The sequence below is a fragment of the Lepidochelys olivacea genome (genome assembly GCF_965140295.1).
Source record: "Lepidochelys olivacea isolate rLepOli2 genome assembly, chromosome: 1".
In the NCBI taxonomy this organism is placed as follows: Eukaryota; Metazoa; Chordata; order Testudines; family Cheloniidae; genus Lepidochelys; species Lepidochelys olivacea.
In genome coordinates this window covers 349,422,288-349,446,723 of record NC_140411.1, presented here as the reverse complement: position 1 = coordinate 349,446,723, position 24,436 = coordinate 349,422,288, and the positions used below count along the sequence as shown (strand labels likewise).

Below are 24,436 nucleotides of genomic sequence, written 5' to 3'. Positions count from 1 at the left end.
ATTTCAGTTGGCATTCTATTGTTTAACGGTGTGATTAATCGCGATTAATTTTTTTAATCACAGTTAATTTTTTTAGTTAACTGCGATTAATCGACCCCTAGTTATAACAAATGTTTCAAACCCCAAAATCTTTTGGGGCTTTCTGATTTTAGTTACTGGTGGGGCTTTGGAAATCTGTGTGATATTTCTAGGCAAGTGGTGTCTTCCTGTGCATTTTTCTGTATTTCCAGTGTTTTTTGAAAATTTAAGCGTTTTAATACTTACAGAGTAGTTTCTAGCCTCTAATTATAAAGCTGAAGAAAACATTCGGAATTTGGCCCGATGCCATGCTGCATCCACAGACTAGAACAATAACCTGCCCAGTTACCTTTCATGGAGTGTTTAACTCTGAAACATAATGGCAATTTAAATGTCAACCATAACTATCTTGCTTAGCATAGTGCTTCTCAAACTTCATATTGTGGTCCATGTCTTAAGGCTGAAATCCTTTCTTGCATACCTCCCCTTTCAGTATCCCGACCTCACACACTTCCTACAGCAGCTGAAGTAGTAATAGTTCAGTGGTAAGGAGGTGAGGTTGAAATATTCTCAGGACTTGTCTATCTGGGAAAGCCAGTTATACAGGTATAGCTATGTAGGTCTATGCCCCACTCCCCTCCCCCGGTTTTGACACTTGTTGCGGTACGAGCATAAACCCCTTCCCAAGTGATATAAGCTAAGCTGAAAAAAGTCTCTCTCATATGAAATAGAGCATCCACACAAGGGCTTATGCCAGTTATATCCGTTCACATTCACTCCTTCAATTATACCAAAAACTTTCATGTGGTAGGCAAGGCCTCTGTTTAATCCGTGTGGTTGTTTGCTCAACATCCTGTAGACTTCATGCTTAAGAGGATCAGTTTCCTCCTCCTTGCTTGCAGCCTCAACTCTTTTATGAGTTTTTCAGATTAGTTAGTAGTTTGGTTTTGTCCTCCTGTAGGCTTGTTATTCTTCTAGTTCTGTTTGATTGCAGTTGAATTTACATCAAAGAACCCCCTGATTTAAAAAGATATTAAACAGCTGCACAGGGTGTAGAGAGGGGCTGCTTTTTTTTTTTTTTGGGTGGGTCAAAAATTGCCTTGATGTCAAAATACTTCGTCAAATACTTTTGGACTGAGCTACAACAATCAGGAAATGTCTTCATTGGCATCATAGTGATAGGTCATGTCTACACAAGCGATCGTACAGTGACACAGCTGTACTGATACGGCCGTGCCCCTGTAAGATCACTCGTGTAGCCTCTCTATGCCAATGGGAGAGAGCTCTCCCGTCAACATAAAATCACCTAAATGAGCGGCGGGAGCTATGTCGGCAGAACGTGTCCCGCCGACGTAGCGCTGTGCACATGAGTGCTTATTCCTGCAAAACTTATGTTGCTCAGGGGTGTGTTTTTTCACATCCCTGAGCGACATAAATTTTGCTGACATTGGGGTAGTGTAGACATGGCCTTCCTGGATGCAAAATAGATAACTGCTTAACTGCAGAGACAGAAACAAACTTGCTGACCGCTGTTTGATGGTTGCCAGCAGAAACGTCTGTCTAATGTGATTTTCCACTAGGACTGGTTTCATCTGAAGGGACCCTCCACAAGAATAACACAATAGGTTTGAAAGATGCAAATATAGTGTTCATGATCTTCACAATTGCTGGGTTGGGGGTGGAAGATTTCCAAGAGCTGGGAAATGGGAAAACTTGGGGGATTAGAAGGTGCTGTAGATGTTGGGGGAAGAAATTAAATAACAAAACCAAACACAAACATATCCTCCCTCCCTGAAGAAGAAGAAAAAAGGGGGGGGGGGAGCAGCAACTGCGTGAAATAAAGTTAATTTTCTTTAAAACTGTTCACTTAGACTACAAATGACCTTAGTAGTCAGTTTATTAGAATTTGTCTGTCTGGCTTGAATGAATTTGCCTAAAAAAAAAAAAAAATGAAAAGCACATTGTTCTGGAATCCACTGTTATAGGGTTTAAAGAGCTCTGCCACCTAAATAACATCATAATAATGTCCAGCTCTGTTATGGCACTTTTCATCAGTAGATCTCAAAGCACTTTGCAAAGGAGATCAGTATCAGTGTCATTCATACGCAAGTCGTGAACTCTGCTTTATTAGCTGGAAAGAATAGTAGTTTCTCATATGAAATATGTATATGCATACTTAATAAAAGGCAAGAAAAATCAAGAATAAAAAATCGAATAGACTGTCAGTGAGAGCAAGAAACCATAAACTGCTACAAAATGTAGGTGGCGCTCATCTGGGAGGAATTGGGGGGAGGTGAAAGAGTTCTCATAATGAATAATTCCACTGCTAACATGACCAGTTATTATTTGGGGCTGTCTCAGAAACACCAGATGAAGACTACGTGTTGTGTTGTGTTGGCATAGTTATTGTTGGTCAGGCGTGCAGGGGGAAAATACCACACTGCCTCACCGACATAGCTTTGCCTGCAAAACCCCCACTGTAAACACAGCTGTGCCAATTCAAGGGTGCTGCTATCGGCATAGCTGAGATCATCCAGGGAAGTAGTGTTACTATCTCACCAGAAAAACTCTTCCTTGTCAGCATAAGAAGGGTCTACTGCAAGGGGCTCACCCAGTATAGCTACCCTGACAAAGTGTGTGTTGTGTAGAAAAGGCCTATGAGCGTGTACTGTAAGCTGAACTAGAATGAACGTTACCATTAACTAGATCAAATGTATTTGTGTAACTTTGCATGGTTACCTAAGGGATGCTAATGTCTGTTATACAGTTCATTTACTGTCTCAAAAAATGCAGTGATTATAATTTCATAGTTGAATAAAGTGTCCAAACGTTACCCCAAAAGAGCCAGAGCATCATATCTAATTGTATCAAGTGAAGCTGACTACAGCCACCCATCTCTTTTAATATTAAACATGCAATCTCTGAAGACTACATTTTCCCAATGTGCAATATTGCTTTGTGATTCAAACAGCCTTCATTCTGAATGAAATGGCTCATTGCATACAGAAAAGGAGTACTTGTGGCACCTTAGAGACTAACCAATTTATTTGAGCATAAGCTTTCGTGAGCTACAGCTCACTTCATCGGATGCATACTGTGGAAAGTGTAGAAGATCTTTTTATATACACACAAAGCATGAAAAAATACCTCCTCCCACCCCACTCTCCTGCTGGTAATAGCTTATCTAAAGTGATCACTCTCACGAAAGCTTATGCTCAAATAAATTGGTTAGTCTCTAAGGTGCCACAAGTACTCCTTTTCTTTTTGCGAATACAGACTAACACGGCTGTTACTCTGAAACCTGTCATTGCATACAGTAACGACTAGTCTCCAGAGGCGATGTCACTATGCTAAAGGGTGACGCTGAGCTGTTTTGATCTGCAAAGTCCTGCTTTGGTCATCCCTGCTCTAACATCAACTCTAAGTCAATAAACTTTTTTAAACTGAAGAGAACATTTAATGTTGCATTGCTTCATAAAATAAGGCCACTGCATTACCTCTGAAAGAGGCAGAGTAACTGAACAGGAAAAGGCCGGTCCATCAAGCCTATTTTAAAGTAGAACTATGTAAATAAGTTGTTTTTTGGTTAACTGGTAATTCTGAAAATTCAAAAAAAAAAATCATGTTGGATCGAATGAAACATTTTGTTTCACTTCAAACCAAATATTTCCTTTGATATTGAGCTTTATTATCTTTTAATTTTTAAAATAAAACTAAAGGTAATTTTAGAACAGTCTCTTTGAGTCAAATTCTAAATATTTCTCTTTGGAAAATATTGAAATAAAATGTTTTATACCTTTTCAGTTTTTTAGGGTTTTTGTTTTGTTTTTTGGACTGAAACAATTCACCCAAATCTGTACCAATTTCATGAAAAGTTTTGATCAACCCAAATCTGCATCTTTCTTCAAAAAAATTTTTTTCCGGGCAAAATTTTTTGCCCAGTTCTACTTCTCCTAATTTTCCCTTCCTTGTTTCAGTAGGACATTGACAAATAGGTTCCTCCATCTGAAGATCTGGCTGATGTTTTCAATTTACTTCCGTGTCCTCTCAACATCTTGCTGGTTTGTTTTTGTTTTTGTTTTTTTTGGAGGTGTTTGAATTGCTGCTATTTCTGGATGGCTCTGATTTAACAATCTGCCTCGTAAACAGAGTTGGGAAGTAGCATCATCTTGCTCTACTGGTCTTTGATTATTACGGATAGGACAGTGATTTTGAAGGTGACTTAGTAATAGGTATAAATCTCTATAGCCTGATGGAGTGGGTCCTATGGTCGCCGTTTTGCTATCATGTCAGATGGAGCTCCTCTAGAGTATATTTAGCTAGAAACTGCAACTTTGGCCTGATCTACACTTACAAGTTAGGTCAACTTAGTTATGTCGCTCAGGGCTGTGAAAAATCTCTGGTATAGATGCAGATGTAGCTACTGTTGCTCAGAGAGCTGGTGGTCCTACAGCGATGGAAGAGCCCTTCCTGTTGCTGTAAGCTCCGCCTGCGCTACATAGTGGGTTATGCCACATAGCTAAGGTGCTATAGTCCCTGCAGTGTAGACATCGCCTTAGATACATATATTTGTGGTCTCAACTGAATCTTTCTCATTTCCCATACTATTTGGCAGCTTTCAGACAAAGATCTCAAAATGCTTCTCACATAGTAAATCTTCCCTGAGTGCATGAGTGATGGGGTTTTTCCCAAGTACAGATGGAGTGCCTGATATCAGATGGTTAAAGGATTTCTATTCCATATAGGTGGTTATACTGCTGTCATCACCCTAGTGTCTGAGCTACTTCCAGTTGCACATTAAGTGACGTAACAAACTTCTATTGTGTTCTGGTGAAGGCAAAGTCAGATGTGAAACTCAAAAGTCCTGGTTCCCATTTCTCTGTGCTAACCACTAGACCATGCTCCCTGCCTCCTGCACACTAGGCAAGTGACACAAACGTGCATGTGAGCTGTGCGATCAGCTCAAGCACTTGGATACCACAGTGACCAAACCCTTTTTCCCACCCCACTCCAGAAATAGGGTCTCTGTTTTTAGACTATCTGACTCGCTGACCAGCTGTGATATAAATCAGTATCACCCTGCCTTTAGAAACTTCCCTGTGTATTACTGCACTGTCACCATCTGATTAATTAAAATCCATGCCCTAATAATACTTGGCACTTTCCTGCTGCTTCTCCCCCATGAGCTCAAAGTACATCACAAAGAGCTGATGGAGCCTTCCCACCTTTGTATAAAGTTGGTGGTGCATGTGGACCCGGTAGTATAGTAGACTGGTTCCTAGCAAGGGTTGTGTAATCACTTCAGAAAAGTACATAGTAAAAAGTGATGTGGGAGAAACCTGCCATGAACATGCATGGAAAGAAAAATGGCCCTAAATAGCTTGTGGAGTTTAGGCCCTTCTGGCAGCGTCTGGAGACCTCTTCCTTTCTTTTGTACTAGTAAATAAGTAAGGATAAGATTATGTCACGGAATCATGGATTCCGTGGCTTTCAGAGACCTCCATGACATTTTTTGCTTCAGTTGTGGGGCTGTCAGCCGTCAAGGGCTCTGCAACCTGAGGTGCCGGAGTTGTCAGCTGCCTCAGTCGACAGGTGGTGGACCCCCTCCACCCTCTCGCACTGGGGCTTGGGCTCTCATCCCACCCCACTTTGGCTTGTCATCACCCCCACTCCCTGTTCTTTTTAGTAAAGGTCACAGGCGGGTCATGGGTTTCTGTGAATTTTTCAGAGTAGCAGCCGTGTTAGTCTGTATTCTTTTTGTGAATTTTTTTTATTGATCGTGACCTGCCCGTGACTTTTACTAAAAATAACCGTGACAAAATCTGAACCTTATAAATAAGGTATCACTCCCTCACCTAAAATGGTGATCTGAGATATGCCTTCATGGCTTCTGACTGGGTCCAAGGCTCTCCTATCAGGATGATAGAAATAATGACTCTTTTTAAGAGCGTGTGGGGCTGCCCAAATGTCAGGAAATCACTGATTAGATTTACCAATTTACTAGGCAGGAGAGGTTGGTCTGTCTGATATCCTTGCAACTCCTGGGGGCAACATTGCGTTCATGGTTACCTCAACTGGGCCTGACACCAGGATATGTACATATGGTCTAACCAGATCCCTTATGAAATTCCAAACACTTTATGTACAGCTGAGGTTATGGGAAGTCACTGGTTCTTCTCTGTGTTCAGTATCACTCGCCCACACTAGCAACCTTCTTCCTACTTTCCTTTGGCCATTGCTTCAGCAAACTCTGTATGTAGAGCATTACAAACTGTCAATTTCCTGGTCCTGCCTGTTATGCAAGTAATGTCATACCTCAAAACACGGAACTCCAGACAATCCATTTATATAGCCTTCAATATCAGTATAGGGGGCATTCTCTTATCCACCCTTTGTGACTTGCTATAGTAGTAAGCAAGGGATGGAAGTCTTTGGGATTCACATAGGTTCCTCTAAATTATTTTTCCTTTTTAATAATTTAAAAGCAAAAAACCTATCAGAGGAATTGTCTCCTGCACTTGAGATGCATTGTATGTTTCCTGAAGAAACAGTTACTATCAGACAGTCAAAAATGTGGAAAGAGATTTTAGAATAGACTGTTTCAGTTCTACATGACTACTTTTAAGGGCTTGTATCCCACGTTTGGTGTCCTTTGGAATGGAACACGTTTGGTGTCCTTTGTCTTTGGCGAATATTGTCTTTTGACAATAGAACACGTTCGGTGTCCTTTGTCTTTGGCGATGGTAGAACTCATTTAAACGTCACTTGTGCCTGCATGACAGAGCAAAGGAAATGCTGCCACCTGTGGGCTTTAGAAACCAGCTTGTGACTAAAATCCTTAAGGGGTTTAAATGTGGGCACTGTGTCCTCTCTCTTGACCCCGTTGGCCTTTCTACGACCGTATCTCTTGCTCCTCCCTTCACCTCCAAGCTCCTTGAGCCTATTCCCACTCCTTCGACGTCCTTTTCTCAAATGCCGTCCTGAATCTGCTGTCCTCTGGTTCCATCCTCTTCATTTCACCTCTTCTGAGGGTCACCAATTACCGTCTAAGACCTTGCCTGAAGTAGTATTGTGAAGGTGTGATGGTAGCTATGACACTTTCCAGTGCAGACTGCCCGAGGCATACAGTGTCATAGTAGCATGTGTGTGTTAACGTGTGCTAACATCAGAGCTTAAATCCCAGTCTCAGCAAGGCCTTGAAACCTCTTCTCTGTTCACACCATAGTTGGTTACTTCCAAATCTACCTCTCCTGCCGCCTTACATCTTGTCCTGGGTGTTCTGACACCAACTTAAATACCACGTGGCGGAAACTGAATGACATCTTTCTCCTATGCCTGACAACGTCCAGGCTGTTGTAAATCCAGACAACTCTTCATTTACAGTCTCTTTCAATTCAATCTTTTCCTTTCCATCCTGACTGCTAAATCCCTTATCTGAGCTTTGATTATGTCCTGCTTGGACTACTGCAACTTCCTCTTTTCTTGTCTCTGTCTGCTTAAAATGCTGCTACAAAAAATGTATTTCTCCCATAGCTTTGACTGCGTCATGCCCTTTCTTAAAGATCGTTTTGGGCTTCCCCTCTCCTTCTGAATCGAATGCAGGCTTCTGGTCCTTTCCGCTTCACCCCACACGCATTCTTGCTCCCCTTTCTTCCTCCCACCTTACCCTTCACTTCATGCAAACCTCCTCCCTAACAGGTGCATCTGTTTCTTGCCTTGCACTCTCATCTTCCTGATTTCTTCCTTTGTGTCTCTTGTGCCTGCAGTGATCTTCCACATATTGTGTCCTAGTTAACCGCCCTCTCTTCATTCACATCTCTCCTTTTAAAACTAATTTCTTCCATGAAATCTTTCAGTGATAACAGATCAGGGACAGGAATCTGAATGTCAGTATATAACAATTCACGCACAACATGTGGCTTGCATATGTACCTGCAAATGGCCATTTCTTTGCTCCTGTCTTCCCCCCAAGCTTTTTCAGGGACTGTGTGAGGGTTGATGAGTTAATGGTTGTAAAGTTCTTTGAGAATGGACAACATTATATAAGTGCTACATATTTATTCTTTTATTCGGTGGTTTACTGCTAGTCATGTCAGACAAGGGTACTTCATGAAACCTTTGTGTTTGGCCATAATGATTCTGACCTGATGACTAGACTCTCTACACAGAAAACTCAATTTAATAATAACCTCTACATAGTGTAGTGGCAGCCGTTTGTGTCTTTGGTCAAACATCTCGAAGTGTGTGTGCGGGAGGGTGGGGCTGTCACTTTACCAAGGGTAATTGGATCCTGGAGGACTTCTCCCTCAACAAAGATTATCCCCTCAATGTTTGGAAGCAAGGTTTTTTATACCTCTTGTTTTAAATTTCCAGTTCCTTCTCTGCCTCCCGGTGCAGCCATCAATTGTCGCCCAAAGGGCAACTTCCATTGCGTAAGATAATTTCTGTCCCATTCTCGGTCAGTGGAGTGATCTGAGTGTGGCAGGAGAGATGGTCAACCCCATTTTATTACAATGCGTCAGTTTAGTAATGTTTGTCCTGTCATTTCTTGTCTCCCTTAACAGTAGCTATTAATGGAAGGACACGGGGTGACCAAAACAGAACACATGGACACCATTGAGGCCCATGCCGTGGCTCAGCAGGTGCAGCAGGTCCATGTGGCCACATACACAGAACACAGCATGTTGAGCGCAGATGAAGATTCACCGTCTTCTCCTGAGGATACCTCCTATGACGACTCTGATATTCTCAACTCTACTGCTGCTGATGAGGTCACTGCCCACCTGGCTGCTGCAGGTAAGCTTACTTGGGCACTTGTGATTATTTGCCTGCTGTCCCAGGCATTAGTTGCAAATAGCACTTGAGTGCAGTTGTTTAATGTGACTGACGTCTCTTTTCACCAAACCGGGCTGGGTGGTTATTGTGCCAGGTTTAATCACAGGGCCCTGCAATGCCAACGGAATGGGTGTTGCTGTATTGAGTAATGCCATGTTGATATCCACAGTGTGGTGGAGCTGGGGAAAATATATTTGTCGTTAAAATGCAAGTGCCAGCAGTATCTGTTTGCTGCGCAGAAAGGTAAAGAAGAGGCAGAAAATTTCAAAGCGTAACCAGCTTTCATCACCAAATAAAACAGTGCGGCAAAAGAACACTAACCAAAATAACCCAATAAATCCCCCACAACCCAGACTAGGACGGAAACTGGCACATCTTTAGCCTCACCTAAGAAGATGCCACTTATGGGCTTGGGCATATTTTAAGTAGGAAAACATTCCAAAGTCATAGGCCTTTTCCAGTGAAGCTCCTACCTCCTGTCCTTGAAATCATGGATTGGTCCTAACCCTATTGGCCTCAAACATAGGAGCAGATAACCAGTCACAGACTGGCCTAACATCATTCCTGTGCCAAAGTAAACCTTGGTGTGCACGTGCTGAACAAAAGGCAACCTGTGAAGCTGTGGATGTTTACTGAATTGTGTTACAGAGTGGTAGCCGTGTTAGTCTGTATCAGCAAAAAGAACGAGGAGTCCTTGTGGCACCTTAGAGACGAAGAAATTTATTTGAGCGTAAGCTTTCGTGGGCTAAAACCTACTTCATTGGATGTATGCAGTGGAAAATACAGTGGGGAGATTTATATACACAGAGAACATGAAACAATGGGTGTTGCCATACACACTATAACGAGAGTGATCAATTAAGGTGAGCTAATATCAGCAGGAGGAAAAAAACCTTTTGTAGCGATCATCAGGATGGCCCATTTTCAACAGTTGACAAGAAGGTGAGAGTGACCGGTGGGGGGGGGGGAGCAAGCATGGGGAAATAATTTTCCACTGCATGCGTCCAATAAATTGGATTTTAGCAGGTGGAACTTGCAGCCCAAATGAGATTTGTCTGGTTTGGATTAATAACCAGATTGCTAAAATGCCTCTGAAGCAGAGGGGGTGGAGGGGTTATCATCAGTTGCCTTGTAGGTCTGCCAACGTATCAGGTACAATTTTGAAAAGGAAGTTAATGCAAAAAAGGAAATAGAAGGGTTGTTGTCTGTGCACCCAATCCCTCCCCCTTTGTCCTGGAGCCACAGAGCACTGGGACTGGCCAGAAAACAAGAATTGCATTTTGCAAAAAAAAAAAATGTGAGGTTTTGACATTTGTTTTTGTTCTGTGTTGAAATGAAACGGAGACCTTTCATGAAAAAACGAGAGAGAGAGAGCATGTGACGACCATCTCCAGAATTGCCAATAGCGTGAAGGTCCCTGCTCTGACTGATTTGAACCTGAGAAACCCTCCTGATGAAAATGCCTTCAAAAAATTGGCCACCAGCACCCCCTTTTCTTAGGAGAAGGCATTAAGAGCAATCGAATGCCTGGATTCTGGTTTCTTCAGGGTCCATCTGTACCTTCTATTCCTTCCTCTCTGGAAGTCGGTATTCTTTGTGTCACCACAGTGTTTTTCACACCACCACCCAATTCTGGGATTGCAAACTGAGGCTGCTGACTAAGAGGTGGCTGAAACCAAATTCCTTATTTTTTATTCCCAAATATTCTCCTGACTTCCCTCATTCACAGTTTAGTTCTACTCTCACCTACATCCCAGACCTCACTGCATCCACAGTGATGCCAGTTTTGCACTCCATTTTTTCCTTCTCCAGCTCCTGTCTCCAGGCCTTTTTTGATTCTATTCTTTCCTTAGAGTGTAGGCTCTTTGGGGCAGGGGTTGTCATTTACTATATGTTTGTACAGTGCCAGGTACAATGGAGCTATGACCTGGTTGAGGCCTCTAGGTGATCCTGGAGCACCTACCACTGTGGAGTCCTGGGCCACAAATAAAAAAATAATAGTACAAATACTAAATACTAAATACTAAATACTGGTTTCAGAGTAGCAGCCGTGTTCATCTATATCCTCAAAAGGAACAGGAGGACTTGTGGCACCTTAGAGACTAACAAATGTATTAGAGCCTAAGCTTTTTGTAGCTCATGAAAGCTTATGCACTAATAAATTTTAGTCTCTAAGGTGCCTCAAGTACTCCTGTTCTTCTTTTTATAAATAATGTCTGTCCAGTGCATGGAGTTACCTCCTAATTCTGGTAAGCAAAGTCACCATTAGATCCCTCCTGACATCTCACTTCTCCTTCAGTGTCCTCAAGCTGCGAGGTCACAGTAACAGTTATTCAAAACCAAACAAATGGAAAAAAAACCCCAAATTCTTCCTTCTCCTGGATTTCTCAATGTCCCATCTTCGGCAGAGCTTTTAATTAAGTGCATGCTATAAAATTCTAGGACTGGCCACCAGAGGGCAGCCTAGCAATAAGAATTGATAGACTCCGAAGACTGCTGTTGAGTTTCTGATCTCCAGCCCTGTCTCTCCGTAGAGATTAAAAGTCATAATGAATTTAGAATAGAATTGGAAGGTCACACAACTTGCTAAAGTTGTCTTTGTCCTTTCTGTTTAACTTTTGCCTTCCCTCACTCACCAGCTTGCCCTAACACCACACAAGTGATGCCTACCCCTGCTACAGGTTGGTGTTATCAGGTCATGTCATGTGAAATTCAGTGGGCTGGTAATCCAGCCTGCAATGTCATGTGGATCTGTATGTCATCTTACACTTTCCAGTACAAAGCCTATGTATTGCTCTGATTCCACTTGTGGAGGGGCTGGGCTGGATTTTCTTTGTCGTAGTTAATGTGACTACCCAATTAACCAGCAACAGCAGACTACCTCAGGAGTGCTGGTCAGCCCCTCCATAATCTTCCCATTCTTCACAGGCTCGGCAGAGATGAGAAGCAATATCTGAGATTTGAATTTTGTTCTTCCCATTAAATGCACATGGCACTAGTCTGGGGTCACCAATAATATGACGCTTAATATGTCTGTAGCAATTCATGTTCAAAGATTTATATAAACGTAAGTTAATTGATTTTTGCAACACCCTTGTAAAACCAGTTATGAAGTGTTTCCATTTTGCATATGGGAAAACTGAGGGGCAGAGGTTGTGACTTGTTCAAGAGTCAAATAGCAAGTCATTGATGGAGCCAGAATCAGAGCCCAGGGCTTCCTGACTCTAAGCCCTGTCCTCATTCCTCCAGACTATTAACAAAAACGGAGAAAACTGCCCCTTCCCTGAGTTCAGTGTGCAGAAGGCCCAGCTGCTTGCTGCAGGAAATCTGGTTTTGAAGTTTGCTTTTGAAGGTTTTAATTTTAACTCTGCGTTTTGGTGCTTCCCTGCTGCTCTGCAGATCGCTATTACCGGGGCATTACTGTGGCCTGGCAAGTGGAGGGCCCGGAGCTGGAGAGCATAAAGCAGTGTCCATCCTGCAGTGATGTTGGTGCTGCATCAGAAGATTTTTACTGTTCATAATGCTTTCAACAGTAACGCTTAAAGCAGCTTCAGCAGGGGGTTTATTTTAAAGGGATGTTGCCAAATAGGTTAACAATACCCTTGTGCAGAACAGTGCTAACTGCATCACCCATACAATAATACTTAATCCTGCCATGAGTGCAGGGGACTGGACTAGCTGACCTCTCAAGGTTCCTTCCAGTCCTATGATTCTGTGTTTGTGACTCTTTTTTTCATTTTCATTTTATAATTGCAATAATCTTAGGGCAGGGCATTTCCTGGTGTTAATGGCCACTGCTTGTACGTCAAGCTTTTACCTCCCCTCCCTCAGCGGGTCATTAATCGCTAAGGGATGCTCTGCACCTTGATCATTATAGCTTATGTGAGTCAGCGGGATTTGCATACATTTCAGTACAGTGGAATCTCAGAGTTATGAACACCTGGTAACTCTGAAATGTTTGTAACTCTGAACAAAACGTTATGGTGGTTCTTTCAAATGTTTACAACTGAACATTGACTTAATACAGCTTTGAACTTTACTATGCAGAAGAAAAATGCTGCTTTTAACCATCTTCATTTAAATGAAACAAGCACAGAAACAGTATCTTTACCTTGTCAAATCTTTTTTTTTAAATTTCCCTTTATTTTTTTAGTAGTTTTTTTAACACAGTACTGTCCTGTATTTGCTTTTTTTGGGGGGCGGAGTCTCACATCTATGCTGCTGCCTAATTGCATACTTCCGGTTCCAAAATAGGTTTGTGGTTGACCAGTCAGTTTATAACTCTGGTGTTTGTAATTCAGAGGTTCTACCGTACTTGCAGTAGCCAAACACAGGTGCATGTGGTGTGACTCCCTTGAGCCAACTCCTCAGTCACAGAGAAATCTAATAACCTGGATTTGAATTGTAGACGTTAAAGATAGGAAATCCCTTTTATGTTGACCAGTTCATTTCTTCCCTAGTCCTGGTGCAGGATTATTCTTGGCTAGAGTATGTTCTCCAGTACTGTGTTTTTTTTGTAGGGGTCCTCCTAGGTTTTACTCTGTTTAAATTCTCTCTTTTAAGAGCATAAAAATAACCCTATTGGGTCAGCCCAATTGTCCATCTAGCTTAGTATCCTGTCTTCTGACAGTGGCCGGTGTCGGGTGCCCCAGAGGTAATGAACAGAAGAGGCAATCATTGAGTGGTCCATCCCCTGTTGTCCTGTCCCAGCTTCTGGCAGTCAGAGATGTAGGGATACCCAAAGCATGGGGTTGCATCCCTGACTCATCTTGGCTAATAGTCATTGATGGCCCTATCCTCCATGAATTTATCCCATTCTTTTTTTAACCCAATTATACTTTTGGCCTTCACAACATCCCCTGGCAATGAGTTCCACAGGTTGGCTGTGCGTTGTTTGAAGAAGTACTTCCTTTTGTTTGTTTTAAACCTGCTGCCTATTAATTTCATTAGATGATCCCTGGTTCTTGTGTTATGTGAAGGGTTAATAACACTTCCCTATTCACTTTCTCCACACCAGTCATGATTTTATAGACTTCTATTCTATCCTCCCTTAGTCATCTCTTTTCTCAGCTGGACAGTTGCTGTCTTTTTAATCTCTCTTTGTATATCTCAGTCATTTTTATTGCCCTTCTCTCTACTTTTTCCAATTCTAATTTATCTTTTGTGAGATGGGGCAACCAGAACTGCACACAGTATTCAAGTTGCGGGCGTACCATGGATTTATTTAGTGACATGATATTTTCTGTCTTTTCTATCCTTTTCCTAATGGTTCCTAACATTCTGTTCGCTTTTTGATTGCCATTGCACATTGAGCAGACGTTTTCAGAGAACTATCCACGGTGACTCAGATCTCTTTCTTGATTAGTAACAGCTAATTCTCATCATTTTCTGTGTATAGTTGGGATTATGTTTTCCAATGTCATTAGTCAACATTGAATTTTAGCTGCCATTTTGTTGCCCAGTCACCCAGTTGAGTGAGATCCTTTTGTAGCTCTTTGCGACCAGCTTTGGACTTAATTATCTTGAGTTCTTTAGTATTGCCTGCAAACTTTGCCACCTCCCTGTTTAGCCCTTTTTCCAGATCATTTATGAATATGTTGAACAGCACTGGTCCCAGTACAGATACTTGGGGGACCCCGCTATTTACCTCTCTGCATTCTGAAAACTGGCCATTTATCCCTACCCTTCGTTTCCTATTTTGTCATCCATCAGTTTTTTGATCCGTGACAGGGCCTTCGCTCTCATCCCATGACTGCTTACTTTGCTTAAGAGGCTTTTGTGAGGGACCCTGTCAATGGCTTCTGAAAGTCCAAGTACACTATATCCACTGGATCACCATTGTCTACATGTTCGTTGACCCCCTCAGTGAATTCTAATAGATTGGTGAGGCATGGTTTCCCTTTACAAAAGCTATGTTGACTCTTCCCCAACCATATTGTGTTTACAGACGTGTCTGATAATTCTGTTCTTTATTATAGTTTCAACCAATTTGCCTGGTACTGAAGTTAGGCTTACTGGCCTATAATTGCCAGGGTCGTTTCTGGAGCCTTTTAAAAAAATTGACGTTACAGTAGCTGTCCTCAAGTCATCTGGTACAGAGGTTGATTTAAGCCATAGGTTACATACCACAGGTAGTAATTCTGCAGTTTCATATTTAAGTTCCATCAGAACTCTTGGGTGAATATCATCTGGTCCTGGTGACTTATTACCAGGAATCCTAGAAATCCGTTTGCCATCGAATTACGTGGAATTTGCTTTTTTTTACAGAGAATCTTTAGTTTTACATTTTGTGAAAAAATAAGAACATGTATTAACTATTAACTACATTTTACTGAAAGTTAGGATGACCATGTTTCCCAAAGTGAAAACGGGACACCATGTGGGGCTGGCCTGAGCCATCGAAGCCAACAGCCTGAGCCCCAGCACCTGGCATCACCTCCCCCCGTCTCCCTCCCCAACATTCCTCTGAGCCCCCTGTAGGGTGCATGTCCCACTTTCTTTTTGCAAAACTGGGCATTTGTCCCATTTGCAAACAGGACAAAAAGGTTGGGACGTTCAGGACAGGGCTTAAAAAGGGGACTGTCCCAGCCAAAACAGGACGCATGGTCACCCTAGTTCAACTGATACCTATATATAGTGTGGCTAGGGGAACTAAAGTTCAGCATTTCATTTTAATCGCAGGAAAATGTGGATTTTTATTTTTATTGGGGAATTTTGTTTTTGTATCACGGAAAAGTAGGATCCATGCTTATTACTGTGTAATTTATTAATTTGTTCCCAAACTTCCTCTAGGGACATTTCAATCTGGGACAGTTCCTCAGGTTTGTCACCTTAAAAGATTGGCTGAGGTGTGGGAATCTCCCCCATATCCTTTGCAGTGAAGACAGATGCAAAGTATTCATTTAGCTTCTCCACAATGGCCTAGTTTTCTTTGTGTGTTCCTTTAGCACCTTGATTATCCAGTGGCCCCACTGACTGCAGCACTTGGGTTATTTTTGTAGATGGGGGAAGACGACAAACAATCCTGAATAGTAATTACATAATTGGGAGGAGAATTCTGTGAAATGAAATATACAGTGTTCACTGGAGGCCTAACTTTAGGCCTAACAACATGGACAGAGTTTCTTGAAATATCCCTCTGATCCCTGCAGGGAAAGAAGTTTTAGTGTTTTGCAATGAATTCTGGCTACTTTGCTCCAGATGAGGGTAAAAGCCCCATTATTTATTTATTTGTATTACAGAACCTGTTCCAGTTGGCATAGTGGTCACTTCTCTATCTTGTACAGTTAATAAATTGTGCGCTGATTCACCATTTGTGGTTTGGTTCCAGGCCCGGTGGGAATGGCAGCAGCTGCTGCCGTGGCAACAGGTAAAAAACGAAAGCGACCTCATGTGTTTGAGTCCAACCCATCCATCCGCAAGAGGCAGCAGACACGTTTGTTACGGTAAGGACCCTCTACTGCAGCTGCCTGTGGCTTCTGCATGCTAACAACCATGTCCATTTCTGTTTGTGCCTTTCCAAAACCCATTTGTTGTTGAGGGATCAGGGACTGGCCACATGTTGCTCAGCTGAGGGCATCTTTGGCAATTTGAATGGAACCTGAGGGCTGCACTTAATTTGCAAAAATGGATCAGATTGCAGCTGTTTTCTGCTTTTAATATGGTAGTGTGACCCACAGAGACTGGAGTCACCATTCTGATAGTATTCACTATTTATTTCTATTCCTGTCTGATCAGAAATTTAGTCCATGTCATCCTAATTACCATCTTGCTTTTTTCCATTTAAATTCTTAACTACTGCTAAAGCCATTATCTTGAGAACCATTGGAGTTGCAATATCCCAGCTCTGGAATGGTATAAACCATTCACCACCATCACGAGGGATGTATCTTTATTCAGTATTTTTATTGTATTGTTGAATGGGGCCTCTTACAAGTCTTCCCAATAGTTCCACAAGATAGAAATGAGCTAACGCTTGTCCTTGCACTCCCTCTTCTAGCACAGCTGAGGTGGCACGTAGCAGAGTGCATCACATATTTGGTATTTTCAATAAAAATGTCCTGGGTGAAACTTCATTATAGGGGCATCAGCTCTTTCTTCCCTTTTCTGCCACAAATGACTTGGGTAGAACACTGGCAAAGCATGTCAGTTCCATGCATTCTGTCAGTTTGACAATCAGAAGAATTTTTCCATTTTGTCAAAATAGTTAAATAGTCAATGTGTGTCCGCTTAAATCAGTGTGCGAGCCAGATGGGAGCTGGTGCATTGTCTCTGGCACTGGAGCTTCCATATGGCGTCACATGATGAGAGCTTTCAGCAGTACGTTCGCTGTTGAAGGGGGCTCAAAAATGCCCATTTGAATTGATAATCTTAATGTCGCATAAAGTGGCAGCTTACATGGTGAGAACTGCTCTTCCTCCCCTATATCAACTTTCTACGATCCGCTCTAGCAAAGTCACTGCCATTTTCTTGTCAATTCTCTCACATCATTTAAATGTTAATACAAGGAAAGAAGTGGTAAGTGTGAGTGTTTCCCCATGGAGGGACCATCCCCAAGGGACTCACTGATATAACAGGTGGCTGAATATACACATTTCCCTTAGCCAGCTGTTGCAATGTCTCTGTTTCTTGCTTACCACGCTTCAGTTATGGTTTTGTGCAGGATTGAAATACCAGTGAATTATTCAGCATTGTTGTGGGTGCTGAACATAAAATAGTTGGTGTGTGTGTGGGATTCTTTATCTGTAAAATATTTCAAAGTGCTCTACCTATACATTCTGTATTGTTAGTCAGTGGGTGACTGTAGCTTGTTCCTCCCTCTTTGTTAACTGATCATCCACAGGCGTCAGAAGATTAATTTCTTCCCAGTGTTGCATGATTGGTCAAGTGCGTCATGGAGGTTTTCTTGACATCCTATAAGGCATCGAGTGTTGGTCATTGCTAGAGACAAGATTCCCAGACATGATGGGCCCAATGGTTTGATGTGGCATATCCTCTGTGCCCTTAATTTCACTGCTGAGAGATAAATGTTCATTTCTTTCCTCTCTCCGCTTTGCTTTACTTTTCTTTTTCATGAACATGTTCCTTGTGAAAACTAGAAATGCCATAGCTGAGCTGTAGTCTGGCAAAAGGGAGCATAGCAGGCCCGTGGGAGCAAAGGGGTGCTTGTGTGGCCACTGTTACTCACCAGGATTTCCTTTCACACCTGCTTTTGGAATGGGCAGTGTCAAGAGGAGGGATTATAATCTGAAGGACAGTGGCTGCAACGGGCCTTAATTTTATCGTCTCCCCTCCCCTTGTTTTCTTCCCCTGTTTCAGGAAGCTCCGCGCCACACTAGATGAATATACCACCAGAGTGGGGCAGCAGGCCATTGTTCTTTGCATATCCCCCTCCAAACCCAACCCTGTTTTTAAAGTGTTTGGTGCTGCACCATTGGAGAATGTGGTAAGTCTCCCTGGGAAGGGGAAAAGGATCTAAGATGAGTTGTTTTGCTTTCTGTGCATATTTCATCTTGGCTTACAGTTCTTCTAAGAGCCACAGTGGTGTCAGCTTCAGGTTTGAAAAACACATACACCTGGAGCCACAAGATCAAATCCCGGCATAGTGAATAATCTCCCGAATCGGGGCTTTCAGATAAGGCCTTAATACTAACGTCCCACCTGCTCCATTTAAATGCTAAAGGTTCCCTGTCACTTCTCATAAAAGAGGAGTTTGGCTTAGGGTTATAGACCAAAATTTCCCCTTTCTCCATTTCTGTGCTGTGAGCTGATCGTGCATCTGGATGCTGCCTTCACCCTAGAGATGGCTGCATTCAGTGCTATTCTGTCTACCATGTGGAGTATTTTGCCTGGAGAGCTATGGCATGAGATCGGGGCTTAGAGCCTGTATTGCTCGCACTAGTGAGCTTTGGGCTAGGCGGAGGTAAGATAGGAAGGATCTGACAGTACCACCATGGATAGCTGTCTTGAATGGTCAGGTGCGTGGTGGGAGGAGGGAAGGGATGTAGTGGGACTTCTGGGATCAAAGACGTGCGTGTTGTTACATTGCTCTCATTTAGCTATGATTACGGGATGTTACTTACAGATTTATTTCCCAACCACTGGTATATGTAGCAGTTCTGGGACTTTAATCTTTAGCCACTGGTGCTTGGGCTGGCCAGCAACCCCTCAGCCGGTAGTCCCTGCTGCAGTTCCTCTCAACCCTGAAAGATGAGCGTGCAGATCTGCCTCTGTGCTGAGCTACATACATCACCAAATCTCCTGCCCTATTTGCTGTGATGTGCTATATCTTACGATGCAGCTTGGCTGCTCCAGGCCTTACTCTTGTGGGATCTGGGGTTTGAAGCAACCCAGGCTCCGCTGTGTCTTAGGTTAGAGGAGTGTATCCAGTTCAGTAGGAGGCAAGCTGTGCTGGTGCACCTGAGGCTGGACATGCAGTTCATGTAGATACCTGCAGTGGGAGGGTGGGGCCTAAGGGAGTCACTGGCTGGTACTGCTGAGGTCTCAATCTGGCAAACCAGTAGTTACCTGGAATAGTTGGAGACCACCAATTTCCAGGACAGTCAGGAAGGACTGGACTCTGCTGGTAAGTAGAAAGGGTTTAAAATCGTCTCGGCTGTCAGTGATTCCAGCTAGCCTCGAATGAGATTCCTTGAGCCTTGCAGGAAATGAGGGGATCATCCTGATTGCAACAGCACCATTGCTTCCAAACTTTTATTAAAAGCATTCTCATACCCCCCCCCTTGGTGGTGTTACTTGGAGTTTCATCATTTCTCTTTCATGCATCCCTGTGGGGCCAGTGGGTATTTTTACCTACCAGCTGTGGCATTGTTTGCTCACTCAGTTCTGCAGTGTCTTGGGGACGGTGAACAGCCCCTCCTCCGGTTACCTAGCACCCTTGCCTCTCTTGTTGCTCTTTGCCTTGTTTACCTGAGCCTAATGATTCCCCACAGGTGCGCAAGTACAAGAGCATGATCCTGGAAGACCTGGAGTCAGCACTAGCGGAGCATGCCCCTGCGCCACAAGAGGTTAACTCCGAGCTGCCACCCCTAACCATCGATGGAATTCCTGTCTCGGTGGACAAGATGACCCAGGTAAGCAGCCAAGGAAGGTGGAAACTTGGAAGAAGAAATGAAGAGGCGTTTTAAAGCCTGTTGATTTTACAGTGGAGTGTATGCCTGCGTCCTAAGGGACACTTAATCCCGTCTCTCTGGTGGGACCATAGCGGGCCAGGTAATAGGTGTGAATCTTTATCACTGGTGCTCCTTTCCATATGAAATTGTACAAATCCTAGTGAGGGCTAGAGCACAGATTGCTGGGACTCCTCCCCCAGCTTTCCCCGTGGGGTCATTGTCGTGCTCCATCAGCTATGAATGGAGGAGCTGTCAGTCCTGCACCTGTATCAGGAAGGTGGCTTATTACTTGTCAATAGAGTCCCCTTTTAGTTTCCCCCCTTGACTTAAACTGTGTGCCTTGATTCTTCTCCTCTCGCTGATGCTGTGGGTGGAAGCAGAAGGAAACCCACTGATAGTTATGTTCCAGGGCAAACCCCACTCTCCCACCTCCAGGGCAGGGGCGAGCTGCTAATATCTGGTGGTTACAGTGAGTCATTTGCAATAGGGGTCAGGGAGACTCCTCGTCCTCTCATGACCCAGTCCTTGTCTGAGCAGTGTTGCATTGGTGGTCCTATCTCTGGGAGAAAAGGGGAGGGGGCTCTGAAGGAAACTTCCCCTGCATGAGGAAGGATCAGTAGTCTTGTATAAAAAGAAAAGGAGGACGTGTGGCACCTTAGAGACTAACCCATTTATTTGAGCATAAGCTTTCGTGAGCTACAGCTCACTTCATCGTGTAAATCTCCTCTCTCCCTTGGCGGTGGCAGGGACAGGAGAGGAGGGAAGAGTGCGACGAACACTCTGTAAAGGAGCTAAGTAAAAGGCTCTGCATGTGCTCATTTAGGCAGATTGATCTATCAAAACAAATCGCAAATGCCCAGACCCAGCTCTGCACTGGGAGGCAGAAACTCAGAGAGGAACATGAGTGAGTGAGACCTGGGGTGAGGGTGGTCAGCAAGTTAGATATGGGTTTATCATGTGATATGTCAGCAGAAGGTCAGAGTGCTTCGGGAGAAGAGTTGTTGGCGCAGAGAGTGGTCGGAGCAGTGAAGAGGAAGGTTTTCACCTCAACAGTGGTGACGTGAGGAAGAGACAGAGAAGAAATTGGTGCTAGTGGAACAGAGGGAAAGGAGATTAGAGAGAGATGAGGTTGACTAGAGGAAATCCACGATTTGCAGCTATTGCAGTGAGGTAGAAATGTCAAGAAGCTTTCCCTCTTTTTGCTGCAGGATGTAGGCACACATATAAAAATAGTTGCTATTAAAAAGAAAAATTTTTGTCCAGTCAACTCGATGGCCGTTAGTGTTGCATTTCATCATCAGAACAATATAAAAATGTCAACTTTCATTCTAGTAAACCCCCCACATGGATTTTCTACACGGAAGGTATTTAATTTTTATGCCAGTGTTGGAAATGAGAGCAACACTTCAAATTCAAGAGTTGTTTAAGTTTTACCCTCTAACTCTCCAAACATGGTTAGACAACCTCAGCTTTTTAATCTGTACTTTCTGTTTAAAAAAAACTTCTTGTGTTCAATCTAAAATATAAGCAGTTCTGTTTCCTCTAGGTATGAAGTGGCCTTGGCTGTTAAGAAAATTCTGTGGTTTTGAAACAATTATTCTGTGCACAGATCTGGCCGAGGCAGGTGGGGAGTTGACTGCTCTGTGTTGCCATGTGTGAGATGTGACTTCGATTTCAGGTTCTTTGTGCTTTGTCTTCTGGCTCAGAACTTATTCGCTGTTAAGGTGGCACCTTGTGAGTCCTTCTGCAAAAGCTCCTTTGGCTGATCTGTTAGCACGGTTGATGATTTCCTAAATCAGATTGCTAGCTTTTCAGAGGGAGGGGCCTTTCTTACTATGTGTTTGTACAGTACACTGCACAAGGGGGCCCAGATCCTAAACAGGGTTCAGTAGGCACTCACTGCTATCGCAGTATAAATAATGAGGAGTACATGTACAGAGGGGATTGCTGACTGCTCCAATGCACTCTGCTGCTAACCTTCCCTAATCTCTCTGCCCCTCCTCTTTCTATTAGTGGTGGAGCAGTTGTATTCTGGCGTTCTCTATTGGAGCAGCATTCTCTGGCATTAAGTATGCAAACTGTTGATGCAACAGTAAAGTAACTTACAAGGCACCTTATTTTGAGATCTCGCGTACCCATCATGCTTAAGTAACTGCCTAATTAGGAATATCTTTCTTGCTGGAATGATACTTTTTGTATAAACAACTTTATTGCAATGGTGTTGAATTTCTCCCAAGCTGTAGACAGATGTAGCTCTTGCACTTGTACCCTCATCCCCATAGACTGATAGAAGTGTCAGGCTGCAGGGGTCCTCGAGAGGTCATCTTGTTCAGGCCCCAGCACTCAAGGCAGGACTAGGTAATAAATACCATTCTCTGTTTGTTGTGGATAGTGCGCAAATCATCTGTCTGCGGACAGGTGGTCACGTTGATGCTCTTGTCTCTGCTTTCCCATCTGTAAAATGGGGGTGACTTCATAAATCAGGAATGGGCAACTTAAAGGAAGTAGAGAGCCACACGATCCACTGAAACTCTTTGGCAGGCCGAAGGGGTAATGCAGGGGGAGTGTCAGGTCCTGCCTTGGGCCTGTGATACAATGGTGGAGGGGGGTGAGGCCTGGGGGGTGGGGTTGGAGAACAAGCCCACCCTGAAGTCATCCCTCCGCAGCAGCTCCTATCCTACGGTACTGTCCCAACTCCCTGCTCTGGCTCATTGGTTCTTGCAATAGGTGCAAGCTCCCCGCACAACGCCCTACACCCTTCCTGGTGCCTCTGAATCACCTGCCCCGAGCTGGGCTGTGGCAGGCTAAATAAAATGATCTGGTGGGCCGCCAGGTGCTCATCACTGTCCTAAACTTTTATAAAATACTTCGAGAGCCTTGGATGGGAGAGGGCCACACAAGGACAAAGTATTATTAAATATTGCCAGGGCTACAAACTCTCCGTGGGATCTGAAAATCCACCTGTGGTCTTTCTGTCTGTTAAAGTTAATAAAGATGCTACATTTGGATCACAGCTGACCATTTTGTTAATGAGGGAGTCTCCCTAGCTTATAGCTGTACAGCCCCTGCAGGGCTAAGAGAAGTAAACACTTACTTCAGTAAAACCTGAGATAGCACTTGGACACTGCAGGGAGCAGAGATGTTGGCTAAAATGGTGCCACATTTTCAGTCATTTTTCGGACCACAATGGCACTTAAGAGTTATAAAAGGTAATTTTAAAGCACAACAATTCTGCAGTGAGCCCTTTGTTCAGGGCTCTGCATCTCACTTGGGAGAGCAGAAGATACTACTAGCCCTAAATCAGTGCAAAGAATGAAGCATCTTGCCTGGCTAGTGATGCCCTCAAACATTGTAGCAGAAATCTTGATCCCCAGAATGCCCAGCTGAGCAGATACAAAGCTTTTCAGTTCATGGCTGATAATTTTTACATGGCTCAATATATTCTTTTCATGGTGTTTGCCTTCATCAGCTAACAGGAGAATTTAGCCTTTTTCAATTCTTGTTTGTGACTGGAGATTACAAAGCCTGGAGGAAAGCAGAAAAATTTAAAAATATATATTGGGCATCTCAGTTAAGGAGCACGTCACTACGAATGGAAAAATGAGGCTTTGGCTTTGAACAGCTGCAGGTCTCATTGGACAGGTGTTAGAAGTGTTAGGTTTAGCTCACTGAAGAGGAGATGAAAATAATTCTCCTCCTTTTAATTGCCTTGCTTCTTTGGAGGTCTTGGGGGAGATAAAACCTTCCGCAGGTTGAGTAAAGGTGTTTCCATGGATTTACAGATGGGGAGCACTGCCCACCTGTGCTGTGTGTGAAAAATGTGGGCAGTGGGGTCTGATTCTGAAGCCCTTACTCAGGGGAATCTCCCATTGTAGTCAATGGGCATTTTGACGAAGGACTTCAGAACAGCCCAGTCAGGAGCTTGATGGCTAGTAGCTTATCCATGTCTTTATCTGAACGCAGTGGGTGAACACTGAGTTGTATTTTGTACTCTGCTCTGCATATATAAATCTCAGGAAGTTGCTGGATGTTGCTTACACTTTCCTGAATGCAAAATTTGTCTCTTAACCTGACCTTCCTTCCTTTAACGTCTGCGTATGACTTTGATGCAAAGATGACTCCACTCCACCCCAGTTTCCCCAAAAAAAGAAATTAAAAGGTGTTTGTTTCACTGATGTGGGTCAGCATGTAGGCACCAAACCAGTTTACTGTTAGGCACTGAACAGTTATGTTGGGGAAATTAGTCAGTCAGTTGTGGTGAGTATATGATAGAGAGGGAGGGGGTTTGAAGCGTACCTGTAACCGTGCATACCAGCATTGAGAAAGCATCCTAACATTGGAGGCTCAGGGTTTGTTCTTGTGCCTGGTTTGCAGCATCCTGATGCAATGAAGTTGCTATATGTAGCATTCAGAGGACTTCTCAACCTCGTGTGCTGCTACAGGTGGAATGG

At 43.4% G+C, this 24,436-nt stretch overlaps 1 protein-coding gene across 6 annotated transcripts in view; it reads left to right on the top strand.

Annotated features, from left to right (window-relative positions):
- The window catches only part of NRF1 (nuclear respiratory factor 1), a 105,676-nt gene that overhangs the window by 20,741 nt on the left and 60,499 nt on the right, over positions 1 to 24,436 (top strand). For 5 of the 6 annotated variants that reach the window (XM_084636748.1, XM_084636747.1, XM_084636743.1 and 2 more), the window contains 4 exons: positions 8,583 to 8,814; positions 16,184 to 16,298; positions 18,172 to 18,298; positions 19,806 to 19,946. In XM_084636748.1, the coding sequence (XP_084492874.1) occupies positions 8,592 to 8,814; positions 16,184 to 16,298; positions 18,172 to 18,298; positions 19,806 to 19,946 (606 nt within the window). In that variant the 5' untranslated portion in view covers positions 8,583 to 8,591. The remainder of the gene's footprint in view (positions 1 to 8,582; positions 8,815 to 16,183; positions 16,299 to 18,171; positions 18,299 to 19,805; positions 19,947 to 24,436) is intronic. The other variant, XM_084636745.1, reaches the window with a different exon arrangement.